General features: G+C 42.1%; 1 protein-coding gene and 1 long non-coding RNA gene across 8 annotated transcripts in view; one reads left to right on the top strand and one right to left on the bottom strand.

Moving 5' to 3' along the window:
• LOC110950501 (uncharacterized) overlaps positions 1-15,517 on the bottom strand; it is a 267,362-nt gene that overhangs the window by 1,880 nt on the left and 249,965 nt on the right. For 3 of the 5 annotated variants that reach the window (XR_007937416.1, XR_007937415.1, XR_007937417.1), the window contains one exon: positions 6,445-6,574. This is a non-coding gene — a long non-coding RNA (uncharacterized LOC110950501). Of the gene's footprint in view, positions 1-11; positions 136-6,444; positions 6,575-15,517 lie in introns of all 5 variants that reach the window. The other 2 variants (XR_007937418.1, XR_007937419.1) reach the window with 2 other exon arrangements.
• col5a1 (procollagen, type V, alpha 1) overlaps positions 1-15,517 on the top strand; it is an 87,665-nt gene that overhangs the window by 68,559 nt on the left and 3,589 nt on the right. Inside the window, exons 43-64 of one of the 3 annotated variants that reach the window (XM_022193114.2) lie at positions 48-155; positions 1,307-1,360; positions 1,524-1,577; positions 1,679-1,786; positions 2,565-2,618; positions 2,728-2,835; positions 4,461-4,514; positions 4,759-4,866; positions 5,009-5,062; positions 5,164-5,217; positions 5,312-5,365; positions 5,489-5,542; positions 5,661-5,768; positions 5,993-6,046; positions 6,169-6,222; positions 6,469-6,576; positions 6,875-6,928; positions 7,034-7,069; positions 7,171-7,224; positions 7,375-7,642; positions 9,293-9,405; positions 11,152-11,220. In XM_022193114.2, coding sequence (XP_022048806.1) covers positions 48-155; positions 1,307-1,360; positions 1,524-1,577; positions 1,679-1,786; positions 2,565-2,618; positions 2,728-2,835; positions 4,461-4,514; positions 4,759-4,866; positions 5,009-5,062; positions 5,164-5,217; positions 5,312-5,365; positions 5,489-5,542; positions 5,661-5,768; positions 5,993-6,046; positions 6,169-6,222; positions 6,469-6,576; positions 6,875-6,928; positions 7,034-7,069; positions 7,171-7,224; positions 7,375-7,642; positions 9,293-9,405; positions 11,152-11,220 — 1,782 coding nt within the window. Of the gene's footprint in view, positions 1-47; positions 156-1,306; positions 1,361-1,523; positions 1,578-1,678; positions 1,787-2,564; positions 2,619-2,727; positions 2,836-4,460; positions 4,515-4,758; positions 4,867-5,008; positions 5,063-5,163; positions 5,218-5,311; positions 5,366-5,488; positions 5,543-5,660; positions 5,769-5,992; positions 6,047-6,168; positions 6,223-6,468; positions 6,577-6,874; positions 6,929-7,033; positions 7,070-7,170; positions 7,225-7,374; positions 7,643-9,292; positions 9,406-11,021; positions 11,221-15,517 lie in introns of all 3 variants that reach the window. The other 2 variants (XM_022193113.2, XM_051938111.1) reach the window with 2 other exon arrangements.

The raw sequence follows: 15,517 nt of genomic DNA, 5'->3' as shown, positions 1-15,517 counted from the left end.
GCCTGGCTCACAGCATTGTGTTGCAATATGACAAAACTATATTTTAGGGAGAGAAAGGACCTCAAGGCCCAGCTGGAAGAGACGGTATTCAAGGACCTGTGGGCCTGCCAGGACCTGGAGGACCTCCTGGACCCCCTGGAGAGGATGGAGACAAGGTGAGTTGCTTTTCTTGGCTCGTTCCACACTCGAGTGCAGAAAAATGTAATTCAGTGAAGCTGCACTGACATTTTTTTTTTTTTATTTCTGAGCAGTCTGTATCTTTCTCTCTCTCTCAAATCCACACTCACTAGATGTACATGCAGACTTATCACCTTACAATAGACACTGAACTTTACAGTTGAGATCTCAACCAGATATCCTCTTATCTCTTTCTCTTTGTGACCTTAAACGCTCTAAGGGGAATTTGTCTGACAGAGTTTGCATCGATTAACAGATCTTTAAAAGGGCGAACTGGCCTTGTTGCTGCTTTGTACTCTTCTGCACAGACAGACAGAGGAGAGGGAGGGATTTTGTGGCAGTGACAGAATGTGTGAAAGTGACCCTTTAGTTTCAGAAGCTAGAGAAACTCCATATCCCCTCTAAAAACATTTGCAGGAAGATCATCCACAGAGATACTCGAAGGATAATCTCTTATCCTTTGAAGAATGCCTCAGTTCTTAACTGGCCTTACAACGGTCCCTGCGGTGCAAATGGACACCGAGAATACAGAGGCTATTTGCCATGCAGATACAAAGGATCTTGCAAGCTAATGTTTACACACATTTAGACACTTTCTCATTATAAGTCCCGTCCACGGGGAATTGACAACTCAGACGCCTTTGTTTAAGACCCTAAAGCTGCCTCACAAAGAGCATTGTTTGACTCACACCCAAAGCTAAACTCATTTCTCCACATTTCTTCATTTCTCCACAGCATGTGGACGCTTTGAAATAAGTGTTCTTCATTTTGTATATTCCAGCGCAAATAAGTTCAGAAGAGAGTAATTATTGATTCTGTTTTGGCTGCTGCTACATCCAGTGACTCAGTCATCATGATAAGCCCCCTTCAGATGCGAAGTATATTTGTCACCATTTGCCAGAGAGCGAGCGACATAAGTGAAATATCTATAGGCAGATCTAAAAAAAAAAGAAGTATTTTTTAAGATGGGTTACAGCTGAGTGCAAGTTTTCGTCTGCTGTGATATGTCATCTTCTGTTCTGGGGAATGGTTGATATTATTTGAACATTATTCACTGTCAAATTGTATCTGTCTCTTCTGTGTATTACTACCTGTTTTTGTCTCACACTGCGATGATGTCATTTCACAGGGAGAGATTGGAGAGCCTGGCCAGAAAGGAAGCAAAGGAGACAAAGGAGAACATGTACGTTTGTGTATTTATTGCATTGTTGAAAAATCATGACGCATTTATCATTGTGCTTACTTTAATTTTGAGGCAAATGCAACTTTCTTGTGAATACATGGATTTTATAGTAAGTAGTGAATAGTAAAATTACTGATTGTCATTTTACTTTGTTTTTCTGCAGGGTCCACCCGGTCCCACCGGACCTCAAGGACCTGTTGGAGCGCCAGGTCCTGCTGTAAGTGTCCTACTTTTGTTCTGTGTTCAGCTCATTCAGTGCCTCTGAAAGCTCAGTGCTTCAGTCTCTAATATCGCCTGATTGTCTGCTACGCTCTACAGGGTGCAGATGGTGAGCCTGGTCCCAGAGGTCAGCAGGGTATGTTTGGACAGAAGGGAGACGATGGAGCAAGAGGATTCCCTGGACCTCCAGGCCCAGTTGGGCTGCAGGTGCGGACAACAATGAATAATAGAATCTGTGAGAGTGGTCAAATACTTTCATTAATCCCCTGCACCGCAAGCTGTTTCTGGGCGTTTTCTTTGCTCCTGTCACATTTTTGCTCCTGTAGGCTCATTTTTCACTGCAATATAAAGACCTACACCTCTATGGAAATGGCACAACCACGGCTAGAAGTATAGAGAACTCCAGAAATGTCTTTTGTTCAGCATGTCAAAGTTATAATGATGCAATTAATCATAACAAAAATAAAATGAAAGTTGAATTTCTTTGATTATTTATTTCACAATTAAAGGGGAAAAAACAGCCTGGAATGAACATAAACAACTTTTTTTTCCCCCCAAGTAACTTGTGACGCGACATAGTCGAGATATTTATCTACCTACATATTTAATCTGTTTCAAGACTTCTCATCTTCTTTGTGTAAACACAGCATGCAGTTCAGCTCGGTTCAGAGGATAATTTTTGCCAACTGAACGTTGGTTTCAGATGAGTGGTTGCACAAGCGTAATTTTTAGTTTTCTGCTTCGAGCAATTTTAAATTTTTAACCTTTTTAGAACCATTTTTTGTAATCGATTAAAAAAATGCTTTTGATGAAATGTCACATTTTTTGGCTTAGATTTGGATGTTTCTAGACAGAGCAGCAGGTTGTTTTTCCAGCCTTATTTTGACTTCTTTTTTTTTTCCAAGATGCCTCTAAAACCCGCCAGTGAATTTTGGGGTTCAGAGGGTTAAGAAATTAAATCTGAAATCTTTTTCAAACTTTTCAGGGCCTGCCTGGTCCCCCTGGTGAGAAAGGTGAAACTGGAGACGTTGGTCAAATGGTAAGCGCCTATTTTATACACATTCTGATTGTCATTCAGTCTTTTACATTGCAAGCAGAATGCAGATGAAATCATTTCAAAATTTAACCGGCTTTTGTCATTCCCATAGGGTCCTCCTGGTCCCCCTGGCCCCAGAGGCCCCTCAGGACCCCCTGGAGCCGATGGCCCTCAGGGACCTCCTGGTGGTATTGGAAACCCCGGTGCTGTAGGAGAGAAGGTAAGCCTCTTCTCTGTTTCCAGTTTAATCACCACTTTTCGGTAATGTTGGAGAGTCTGCTGGCACATTTTGATGGCTATATAATCATAATTGTGATGCTTTCTTTTGTGTTTTGGGACCCACACTCCAGAGAGAAACCGTTTTCTCTCAGAGCCGAGCAGCACTTTGGGAAGAGCCAGAAATAACGTGTTAGACGGTTTATTCGAGTGTTCTTTGGTAAAGACTGTGAATGATACCACTTTACAAGGCTTTTGCAGCCATTAATATTTCACATGTCTATTTATATGATACCCTTTTAAATGGGGCATGATTATATTTTTTTACCACAGTGTGAGTGATGCACACCAAATCTAATGGACAGGCTGCCATTCCCAACAGTACTTCTGGGTGGAGAGAGTATGAATAAATACTCAAAGGCATCATACTGCAATTCTAAGATAAGATGATGGATGCATTATTGAAGTCAACTCTCATAAAATCGGCTACAGCTCTTATTTGTCGCTGGTGTTTCATTATGAAAGGCCTGCTCTGGCAGCTTTTGCAGCCGCTAGAATGCACCGCTGTGCACTTTCTCATCAGTTTCTGTCCATAGTGATGGTGTGATTTGTTTTATCTGTTTCAGTCAATAGAATCACCTTTTGCTCCTTTATAGTCTCCCTGAGGATAGCCCATCTTCCTCCTGTGCAAACAAGCACAGTGTTCTTTGGGCTAATCGCGCTTTAGCTGATCTGGCATTTTATTAGCCAGCCCAGGGACCTGGCAAGCAACAGAGGCTCAGGCCTTTTCTGTAAACACATCCCACATATATCTGTGATGAGCAGCTGTCTTTCATGCTTTCGGTTTTCCTGTTCTCAGCAGATTTTAGCAGCAGCTCTTCGGCGGACCTAAGCAGGTTGTCTTAGGGATAGAATCTAGGCCTGTGCAGTGCTTCTTACTGCATAAAGAGCAGTTTACGCTGCTAATACACTGGGATCAGTCATGCTTTTAAACAGGCATATCACCTGCTTAGAGTGGATTTCTTGACAGGAACAAGAGAGGGTTTTGGAAGACAGCCAGACACTAATTTAGAGTATCGGTTGTTGTTCACAATGCAGAGCTGTTCATGCCAGAGGGAATTTAGATATGCTTATCATAACACAGCCCTGCACAGCTTGTCATTGGCTCTGCAGAACTATCGATTGGCTCCCCGTCTCCCAAACGTGACATGGGCTAACGTTTTTCTGCAAAACAGATGCGGCAGACTGCATTTGCAATAAAAACCCAGCAGGGAGGACAGTAGGCTTATGTGACAGTGAGTAACGATAGTGTCTGGCGTATAGGTGAGTCAACAGGGCGACTATCCAATAAGGCGAGAGGAAGAGGACAAGATGTATGGGCAGGGTCGAGGGAGAACAGTGAGGTCAGCGCCCTCTGTGCTCCAGCCACCCAATCTGGCTGCACTTGATGGATTGAAATCTCTTGTGTCATCTCTTTCTATTCCCATTTTGGTGACAAGGGCGCAGGGACAGTGAGAGCTGCTGTAAATGATGGGATTTTTAGAACAACGTTGGATCAACAAATCACCTGACTGATAATGTATGTGTCTGTCTCGCCCACTAATACTCCTCCCCGCCTTCCTCGATCAGGGAGATGCTGGTGAAACAGGAGAGCCGGGACTTCAGGGAGAAGTTGGACCACCAGTGAGTTATCTCACTTACTTTTCTTCATTTTCATATAAGAACCAACAAATAATGAAAAGACGTGGGAAAGTAATTAAAAAAAAGATTAATCTTTGTTGATTTAACTACAAAAGCCTTCATCTACAGTGACCATGAACAACAAATAGCCCATTTATTTCTCATTCAGCTTGCCTTTGCTGTTTCCCTCTTGTTTTCTAATAGCATCTCTTAAGTAGAATTGCTAACATGCTGCATATTTTTCTAGGGCCCAAGAGGAGAGCGAGGAGAAAAGGGAGAGGCTGGTCCAGCTGGTGCTGCTGGACCTCCCGGTCCTAAAGGTCCCCCTGGAGATGATGGTCCCAAAGGCAGCCCAGTAAGTTCTATTCCACCTTTGGCTTCAGCAAATGTTTTTTAGAGCATAAATCAGCACACAAAGGATGATCATTGAGGTATATAAGTAAATATCTCATCTAAAAAAAAAAAAATAAAGCAATGCACCTTTTATTCATTGTCAGGGTCCAAGTGGTTTCCCCGGTGACCCTGGCCCCCCTGGAGAGCCCGGTCCAGCTGTACGTATGACTGGTTTATGAATTAACTGTGCAGACTCTCGTCTTTACATTGCTTTTAGTGCAGAGTATCATGATTAAGGTTCTGTTCAATTCTGATGCAGGGCTTAGACGGTCCACCTGGTGATAAGGGAGATGATGGAGAAGCTGGTCAGGCCGTGAGTGTTTGTCTAAATTTTCTACAGTGCCGTGTGTCATTACTGGAAAAATTTAGATTATAATTTAAGTGAAAATTGTTTTATTATAAACCAGGGCTCACCTGGACCCACTGGAGAGTCTGGTCCCTCTGGACCACCAGGAAAGAGAGTAAGTACTGTCCTGTGCTCTTTGTTCCTGTTCCTTATAAAAGGTTGTCAGTGTCAAAATGCAAAAATGTTCTATCTTTATATCACACAATACTAATCTTTGTCATGTATTTCTTTGAAATAGGGGTCTCCTGGACCAGCAGGACCTGAGGGAAGACAAGGAGAGAAAGGAGCCAAGGTACAACGTCCAAGATATGATAGATTTTCTGCCTCTTTTGTTTACTTTGTGTGCCTGTAATATGAAAGTACCCACAAATGAGCAACAATCCAATGGTATGTGTGTTTCTGTGTGAAAGGGAGAGCCTGGCTTGGAAGGTCCCCAAGGAAAGACGGGCCCCGTTGGCCCTCAGGGATCACCTGGCAAACCGGGTTCTGAAGGACTCAGGGGGATCCCAGGCGCAGTTGTAAGTAGCGAGTTTCTCACCCACGCAACACTTCATCACGATCATATCTCCATGTTGTGTAGTGTTGATGAAACAGTGTATACATATACAATATTCATTAAACAGAAAGGACGCATGTTAAGTGAAAATTGTGTAGGATGTAAGGGGTCTGTGTTATTTATAGAAACAGTGTTTTCCTTTGAGCTGGGGTTGAAAGTAACTGTATAATTGGTATTTCTTTGCAGGGAGAGCAAGGGTTACCTGGTGCTCCAGGCCCAGACGGACCTCCTGGACCTATGGTGAGGAGAAGTTCCTCCTGGCCTTTGAACTGACACATGTTATCTAATATGTGATCTGATCTAATATGTGATCTGATCTAAAAGACTGTTATCTCTTCTTCACTGTGAAATTTCTCTCACAGGGCCCTCCTGGTTTACCTGGTTTGAAAGGAGACTCTGGTGTTAAAGGAGAAAAAGTGAGTCACTCAAGTATTTGCCCAGCTGACCTGAAATGTTTAATTAGAGCATTAGCGTAATACTGAAACTAATGGATGAATGGATTTAGTAACTGATGAGATCTGTTGTTTGCCAGCGGCCATGAAATCATTGCACTAATGATTGGAGAGTGTGCCAGATAGATATATTTGGTGCTAATGTTTGTGACGTATTATTGACTGCTGTATTGATAATGTCTATACCGGTATGTTTGTCTCTGTCCTCAGGGCCATCCGGGTCTCATTGGTCTTATCGGACCCCCAGGTGAACAGGGAGAAAAGGGTGACAGAGGTCTTCCTGGTCCTTCAGGATCAGCTGGTCCCAAAGGAGACACTGTGAGTAAATAAAACAACACTGGAGTCATGGGAAAAGGCCCGCACATGCTCACAGAATGCATTTGTAATTCTGTACACGCAAAACAAACTGCCCTGGAGCAGCAATATTCATGCCATTAGTTAGCCCATTGAAAGTTATCGACAGTCTATTCAATATTTTTGGTCTTTTTAATTTAGCAAAGGCAAAATATAGTCACCGGTGTTAATATCCCTCATGTCAGTCGATACTGTTAGTTCAGGAATAAACAAGGCTCATTCTTTTGTCACACAACACTTATGGATTTCTCTTTTCCTTCAGGGTATTGCTGGTCCTTCAGGTCCACTCGGTCCCATCGGCCCTCCAGGATTACCTGTAAGACTTTGCTCATTTCATGTGTCACAGTACAGCAAGTGGGTAACTCAGGGCTGGGTCATTTCTGAGCCAGTATTGATTACTTTATTATCTTTGTGTCTTTAGGGTCCTCCAGGTCCCAAAGGTGCTAAAGGGTCATCGGTAAGTAATTTACCGAAAGCAAAAACAACAACAAGCATTTGTCATGACCCCCATAAACTCATTTGCAGGTGTTAAGCATTTGTTTAATTTATCCTGCACAGGGTCAAACTGGACCAAAGGGAGAGAGTGGAATACCTGGACCTCCTGGACCTCCTGTAAGTAAACGCCCTTGTTTGGGAATTGTATCATTATTCTGTCTGATATCCTTAGTTTAAGTCATTAGCATCTTGGTTTACGGCTATTATAAATTCCCCATCCTTCTCTCTAACTGACATTTGTCTCTTTCTTTCATCTCTCCATAACAGGGCCCACCCGGTGATGTTATCCACCCACTCCCCATCCAGGCTCCTATTAAGGGCAGATCGCGTAGGAACATTGACGCCAGCCAGATGGTGGACGATGCAGCCGTGGATGCCAATTATAAGGACTACGATGACGGCATGGAGGAAATCTTCGGTTCGCTCAACTCCCTTAAGCTGGAGATTGAACAGATGAAGCACCCACTGGGCACACAGGGCAACCCCGCTCGTACCTGCAAGGATCTGCAGCTCTGCCACCCTGATTTCCCCGATGGTTTGTAGCACATTTATTCTAAAAAGAGGCATTGTCTGAACCTTTTCCTCCACAGTTTTTAATTTCTCCACTGAAATTATTCTTCATACAGCAGCCTGCTAGAAATGTTGAAATGAAAAACACTGCTACTGGGTACTACAATCCGTTGTATGTGTAGCTTTCTCATATTGCCAAGTGAGACACAAATAGTATATGCCACCAAAAATCACTGAAATGCAGATTTTAGTACTTCACATAATATACCCTGCTCAGTAAAGAGGCTTATATATATATATATATATATATATATAAAGCTATGTGATCAAAATATGGATATATAATATAGACTGTGCCTATAAAGACCAAGAATCATACCTTTTTTAAAATTAGCCCCCTTGTGCAACAATGCCCCGGTCCTAGTGCTCATGCGACACCTGTAACGCTCCCTGAATGTCCCATTATTCAAGCAGGTCCAGAACAATCTGTAATGGCCACTGAACCTCCTCCACTCTGCCAGTACGAGAATCTCGACACTTGAATTCCATTATGGGGAAGCGCAAGAAGTTGAAGCAAGCCTAATTGAGCGCATGGGGTGAATAGGGAGCAGCCATTGTGTTGTTTTGACCAAATGAGACATGTGTAATCACGACCTCAGGTTGTTAGACTAGATCTTCACCTTGAGTGGTCGAGCCTCAGGGATGAAATCACAACAATGGGAATGTTGGACAAAACACTGAGCGTGATCTTGATGCACTCCTGACCTAAGGCACCTTCTCCAGGCTTGACTACAGCAGAATCTTTCACTGTGGAAAAACTGCTGTTTCTTCCTTTCCTCAGTTCCAACTTGTCATTTGTGAGAATTTGCTGCTTTACTTTATCTTATCTGATGGTAAACTGAACAAGCCATTTCATGACATCCCCTTGGTCTACAGATAATCTTATCTGACATTTTAGAAACCAAAGGATTAATCGATTGCTTGAGAAAATCTGTCATCAATCATGATTGCATGCTTTGTTTTGGATATACAGTATTAGTAGTTTATCCATCACAGCTGCATGGCAATTGCAGAGAGATGGACCAATTTATTACAACTATTAAAGCATTTGCAGTTCACAATGTATCATCCATCTCAGGACAATGATGTTATCTAGGATCAAGAATTACTTCTCAAAGATCAATGTGGGTTAAACCATATTAAACTGGGATGTTGCCCTAATGGGTAAGGCGTGTGCCACATAATTGATTCCCTCTCTTTACCCTGGCTTCCTGTCTCCCTTTAGAATGACTAGTGCTAAAATGAAGGCAAAATGCAAAGGATAATCTTGAAAATTACAAGAATGTGTTAGTTTTGTGTCATTAATGCAGAATTAAATAGAAATGATAATTTTTAAGAATGTCTTGTATATTGTGTTCCACCTTGTTTCCCCTAAACAAATGCAAAGAAGATTTGGTGACTTTCTACCTTCAAAACAACATCAACACAGCATAGATTCAGAGGCTTCTGTAGACACAGTGACATGATATTCCTGTGGAAAACCCAAGCACATGCCACGCAGCGGGAGACATTGCCTTGAACTGAACGATTACAGCATGGGGATCCAGTTTTAGCTGCTGCTCTATAATTGCTCTTTCTCTCTGCCTATGTTTTCTCTCCCTCTTCATCCTTCCAGGTGAGTACTGGATTGATCCAAACCAGGGCTGCTCTCGGGACTCCTTCATGGTTTACTGCAACTTCACAGCAGGTGGAGAAAGCTGCATCTTCCCAGATAAGAAGTCTGAAGGGGTAAGTCTGGCCGCATGTACAGCAGCACTCACACAGTGAGCAGAAAATGCTGGGATTGGAAAAAAGAAATGCCGTTATTTTCAGTCTACAGTGTGTGATTTGATTGACATTAAATTAATGCAAGCTGAACACTCAAGATAAGCAAATAACTGTCTCTTTCTCATATGTGGGACCAACTGCTGTGCATGCTGTATAAATAACCCAAACATCTCAAGACAACAGTATTTGCAAGAGTAACTCTATTGTACCTCTTCATGTACCAGTATAATGAGATTATCAGGCGTGTTGCTACCGAGAAGAACTGGGAGATGATTCACCAGGACTCCCCGGCACTTCTCTTGAGGACCCAAGTTGTTGTACAAACATTGAAAATCTCAGTGTAGTTCGGACAGTTGGTACAACTGCGGGGAGACGAGCCTCTCATTCAAACACACACTTTCACTCTGACTCATCCACGCTCTATTCTTTTAGTGCCATTTTTAGAGAGACTGTCATTAAGGACTTTATCACCCGTAAAAGTGTCTGGCAGGTGACGGGCACATTGAGAAGATTTTTGGTTCATTATGCATGAGTGTGGAGAGGAGAGGAGAGGAGAGTAGCGGAGTGGTGAAACATTGGGAACACTGTCTTTGACAAGTGGAGGGTTGTGTAATAGCACACTGCTACAGCCATTTTAATGATCCCACTCACCAAGCCTCAGAGGAGCTGGAGTTTGCTTAAGCTCAGAATAATGAAGCAGACTTTTTATAGCATGCGGGTGACGGGCTGCTCTCATTTGTGTCAGGGGTGAAAAGAAAAGCCTGTGCTGTCAGTCTTTGCACAGAGACTAAAAACACTCCCGCGTGTGTTTCAGACTGGCACAGATATTAGAAGAGCACGTACTTAAACTGTCCACACGCTTTATAGAATCACAGTCGCAACACTAGACATTCTACCTTTGAATCTGGAGAAGGAGAAAGTCACAGCAAGGATATATTTTCTCCTCTGCTCAGTCCACTCCGGTGAAAACAGAGTGAAGGTCACCTTCAAGGCAGCATGGGTCTAATGTATGCCATCCCCCAGCGATAAGCGATCTCCGGCCCATCATTCATTAATGCATTAGGCTATTGATGACACTTTCATATCAAACCCTGCTCGGTAATTATAGAGAAATTCATCATTGTCATGGCTGAGACCATTAGAGCCGTGCCCCGTTGGCCAATTCACAGCTTTTAATGGCATAACAAAGTTGGTGCACCATGGCCGTGCAGCACTAACACTGAACAGCAGGGATAGAGGCCGCGCCGTAAGAGCTCCGTGCACACGATCATTTCTTAATTAATCACTGTGTACTCATGAATTTTTCAGCAGCAATTAGCTGGCAGCTACAGTTTGTACTGTACAAAATGGCATAATGTGTTACAAAAATCTTTTGCCCTGGTCCAGTTGGTCTTCTTGATCTTAGCGAATGCTGGTTCAGGTCTTGAAGATTCCTCAGAGGACAAACACAAGGAGAAAGGGGAGGAAAAAAAAAAGCTGAGAGGGGATGTGGGATTTCTGTCAGATCTGTTTCCTTTCTTTAATACTGCTGTTTTTTCCTCCTCCTCCTCTGCCTCTTTATCGATCCATGCCCCCAGGCTAGGCTCACATCCTGGGTAAAGGAGAATCCTGGTTCCTGGTTCAGTGAATTCAAACGTGGTAAACTGGTAAGACTCCCGACTTTCCCAAGTCCCTTTCCCTTCCCTGAATGCCTCTTATATTTTACAGAGCAAAATGGCAAAATGGCCCAAAGACTCGCCAGGCACATGGTATAGTCACTACAAGAGAGGTTCCCTGGTAAGTGGCCCTGCCTGTGGTCCCAGAGTCCTGGCTGAAGCCTGGACTCTGTGTGCCTGAGGCTCTGCATGGTTCTGGTTCTGCCGTGTAAAGTATGTATTGGCACTTTGCTTGTTGGTTGTTACAGTATTGGGGTGCATGATTCAGCACGAGCTGCACTCAGCTTCAGTCCAACAACACAGGCGATGCTCTTACACAGAAATGGAGGAGAGGTTTGTGGAGTATACAGGCAAGAAATAAATGTGATGAAGAAATATATTCGGCATCTAATGGAGTTTAACAAACAGAAAACGATGTATTGGCGTTTCACTGTGAAAACTCTAGACTATATTATCCACTCTGCCATACCTCTGCTACATTAAGAGAGCATCTCTTAAGAGTGACTGTGTGCCTTGACACTCCAATGACTCAGGAAGCCTCAGTACACCCATTGATGGCTGATTTAATAGTGTGGACAAACCATCTTGCAGTGAATGCCTCACTTTAAACTTCTCCTTCCTACACATTTGTTTTTTGAGTTGTTGATCCCAACAAGTTCTCGCCTCAGCAGGTCATCTATCCTCCACAAATAGAGAAACATAAGTGTCACTTCCTCTCTGCTGTCGCCATTCAGCTGCACTCACATTCCCAGTGTCTCCCTTAAACACTACTTATATCCGGCAGAGTAGCTCTGAGTCAAACAGGTCAGGCACTCAGTCACCACCCAGGGGCTTCTGGGTACTCAGTCACTGTTGACTTGCGACTGTGATGATGAAGAGGTAATGTTTCTCTGGCGATGTCGGGCTGGATCCACACGCTGAGCGGGGCAGGGAAGGATGGGAGGGGGGAGATGAAGAGTGGTGGGGTAAGCCAGGAAAGCATGGAAGTACCCAGCCACTCAGGATGAAACCGATTTTTAATTTCAGCCACGGTGCCGACACTCGTAGATATATATTACACAACGGAGCCCTTGTTGTGTATATCCAGTGATTAATTAGCCAATTAAATCAATCATTGGCACTAACTTGTTGCCCAAATAGATGGGGATGATGATTAGCTCTCTCTGTTAATGTCAAGTTTGAGTGTCGGCACTCTGGATTTTTATATGCGTGTGTGTGTGTGTGTGTGTGTGTGTGTGTGTGAGCGCGCGTGTGTTTGTGAGTGAGCATTCGCTTATGTGCAAGAACAAAGTCGAGTAAGAACACCTCCAGACTCTCAGATCACGGTTTGCTGCTCTGGCTGCATGGCATGGATTCTGCATGTGCTCTACTCTCAGTAAGTCCTGTTTGTCTGAAAGACGAAGCGACCATGCGGATCTAATGGATTCCTGATGGTTGGTATGCAGATAGTCCGTCATTTACGGACATTAAAATGAACTGTGACTGGTTCCAAATCGGCTAAATCTTATCAGATTTACAAAGTGCTATAATCAGCCTAATGGGATAAAACTCAGTACTCTGTAACATGAGCTTGAAAAGCGGGATACTGGGCTAATTATAGGTTAATTAACAAGCAATTAACATATCATTACTGCAGCGTATTTCCTATTAGGAGAATCACGTTTTCATGATTTTGCCATAATTTGCTGATATTGGCTGTACATTTTACATAATTACATCATTTAGATTTAAATTAAGTGTTTAGTTATGCTCCACATTGAGCCTTTAACATCGGTGCAGCTTCCAGACATTAGTCCTTGGAAATATTCTGCACCAGTTCTCCTCTTCTAAACATTTATACATATTTGTACTTAATGATAAGGCTGGTAATATTTAATGTCTTTTACATTGTCAACTAATTTCATAAAAGACCAAAACCAACAAGGAATTAACGTACTAATGAGTATTGTGTGTTTAAAGCCTGATATAGACCTGAAATACTTCAAATACTGAGTAGTGCGCTAAATCTGTATTTCTTTGCAGGTGAAAATAGACCCGCACAAATGTGCTTATTGATGTTTTTTTTTTAGTTATTTTTGCCAAAAACTGCAGTATTCTCCCAGAGGAAAATGTTGCTGCTCACAATAGTCTTCTTTTTCTCATTATAAATAAATCATCTTCTTATTTGGAGATTACTGCAAAAGAATAAACCATTCTAAGACAAATTACCCTGTCCAATTTTAGAGCGTTGGGATAAACACAGGATTTTTTATTTTTTTTGGCTGTCCTCATATGCTTCTCTTTTAAAACCTTATGGAGCAGTAAATAGGAAAATAAGTGAAAAATCCAAGCTGACGTTGGGGGAGATGCAGAGTATAGGAGCTAACACAAAGAGACAGACAACCATCACCACCCACATCTACAGCCAGTTTAGAATCCCCAATGAACCGACCAAGCATGTCATACGGAGGGAACATGCAAACTCCTCACAGGAAGGCTCCAGCAGACCACAAGGTTTAACAAATATAAATAAAAACTTCCATCCACACAGACGTGCACTGAAACAGAAAACAAAAAGCATACCGGCAATTCTTCATCTACTCGGCTGCAGTGCGCATCATATTAACCTTCGTGCACCCACCAGGCCATTTTTTGTGCCTGTCATTTTTGATTTTTGGATCATTTTGGCCATGTTAATGCATTTGGCATAACATTTGGTAAAGGTGTGTATTTTGATGAGGACATTTTTGTCCTTAAGGTCATGAAAGTAACCAAAATAGTAGTGCATTAGGATCAACATTGACATGTCCTAGATTGTGATTTTATATATACCAGGCTTTGCAAAAGTTCTGTTACATGGTTTCATGATCTTTAGAGACATTTACATGTCGGAGTGAAAAATTCCATTAAACAAACTGAAAGTTCTCCCTTATAGGCAGGTGTCCTTAACACAAATTTGTTCTCTGGTGAAGTTATATCAAGATGGAAGTCAAAAGAGTTGAGATATCTGCTCTCCTTCATGCTGGCCACAACAAGTCTGACAGAGCCAAGCAGCTGAACATCAGCCGGATGACCGTCCACAGAGTCGCGGAGAGGCTCAAGAATGGTGAAAATCTTTCAGTGATCTTTCAAGAATGGTGAAGACCTGAAAGATCTTCACCATTCTTTAGCCTCTCCGCGACTCTGTGGACGGTCATCTGGCTGATGTTCAGCACGAAGGAGAGCAGATATCTCAACTCTTTTGAATTCCATCTTGATACAGCTTCACCGGAGAAAAAAAATTGTATTAAGGACACCTGCCTATAAGGTAGAACTTTCAGTTTATTTAATGGAATTTTTCACTCCGACATGTAAACGCCTCTAAAGATCATGAAACCGAGTGTAACAGAACTTTTGCAAAGCCCGGTGTATATATATATATATATATATATATATATATATATATATATATATATATATATAAAGAATTTTCCACTCATGCACACAAAATGGCATTTAAAGCACTGAAATCCTGAAAATGATTATTTCATAACTATGATCAGAACCGATGTCGATTAAAAGAGAGAAGTCATTGAAAGTGAAAACATTAGAATATGATGTGTTTTTTTGGCATTGTTTCTGACATTCTTGTCCTTAAATGTAGCTTTTTAAAATTGATGCTTAAGGGTTAGGAATGTCACCGATACAGTTGCATAAAGACTACAAAGTTGCACAAACAGTTAACACAAGCAGAGCAGTTGACCCCTTTACAGGTATGTTAGCATCAGTAATGTTAGCCAGTGGTAAGTCTGGAAAAAAGACCCCAGAAATGGCGACCGATCATCCGAATAACTTCAAACCCAACACTGCAGCTCCTCGAGTTCCCAGCAACGCACCTGCCGAGTTTGAAGCAGAATGTATGTACGGTGGTCCAGATATGCCAAGAACAGAGACATACACATTCCTGCATTTATTAGATTTGTAGCAAGTCAATGTGAAGCGAAGAAGAGTTGAGAAATGAATTTGACCAGTGAGATATATTTTACAGGCTCATTTAGAAGCCAGTCAAGTTTTTTAATAAATCTCACTTATTTCAAGAGATGTTTTCCACAATGTGCAGATCAGTGCAGTGAGAGAAAAGACATTTTAAGATCTGAAATTGGCATTTGATAAAGATGAGAGGGAAGCAAAGCCTCAGTTATGTTGATGAGAAACAGTCTGCACAAGAAAGATACCTTTTTTAGATTTGTCCTTTTTTCTGGGTAAAGTGTACAGATATTTTTAAACACAACTAGAAGTTTTGCTTTTCAATCTGTAGTGCAGAACTTTTGTGTCCCCCTTCTTGCAGTGGACGTAATTACAAAAACACTGTGGCCTTGAATGCTTTGCTGTTGACTGTAATCCTTCCACTATACGTCAAGTTTTGTTTTTACCTGGAGCTTTTCAAACTTTTCTTGATG

The sequence above is a fragment of the Acanthochromis polyacanthus genome, chromosome 18 (genome assembly GCF_021347895.1).
Source record: "Acanthochromis polyacanthus isolate Apoly-LR-REF ecotype Palm Island chromosome 18, KAUST_Apoly_ChrSc, whole genome shotgun sequence".
NCBI lineage: Eukaryota > Metazoa > Chordata > Actinopteri > Pomacentridae > Acanthochromis > Acanthochromis polyacanthus.
The sequence above is the reverse complement of the archived record's forward strand: the minus strand, read 5'-3'. Positions and strand labels throughout refer to the sequence as shown.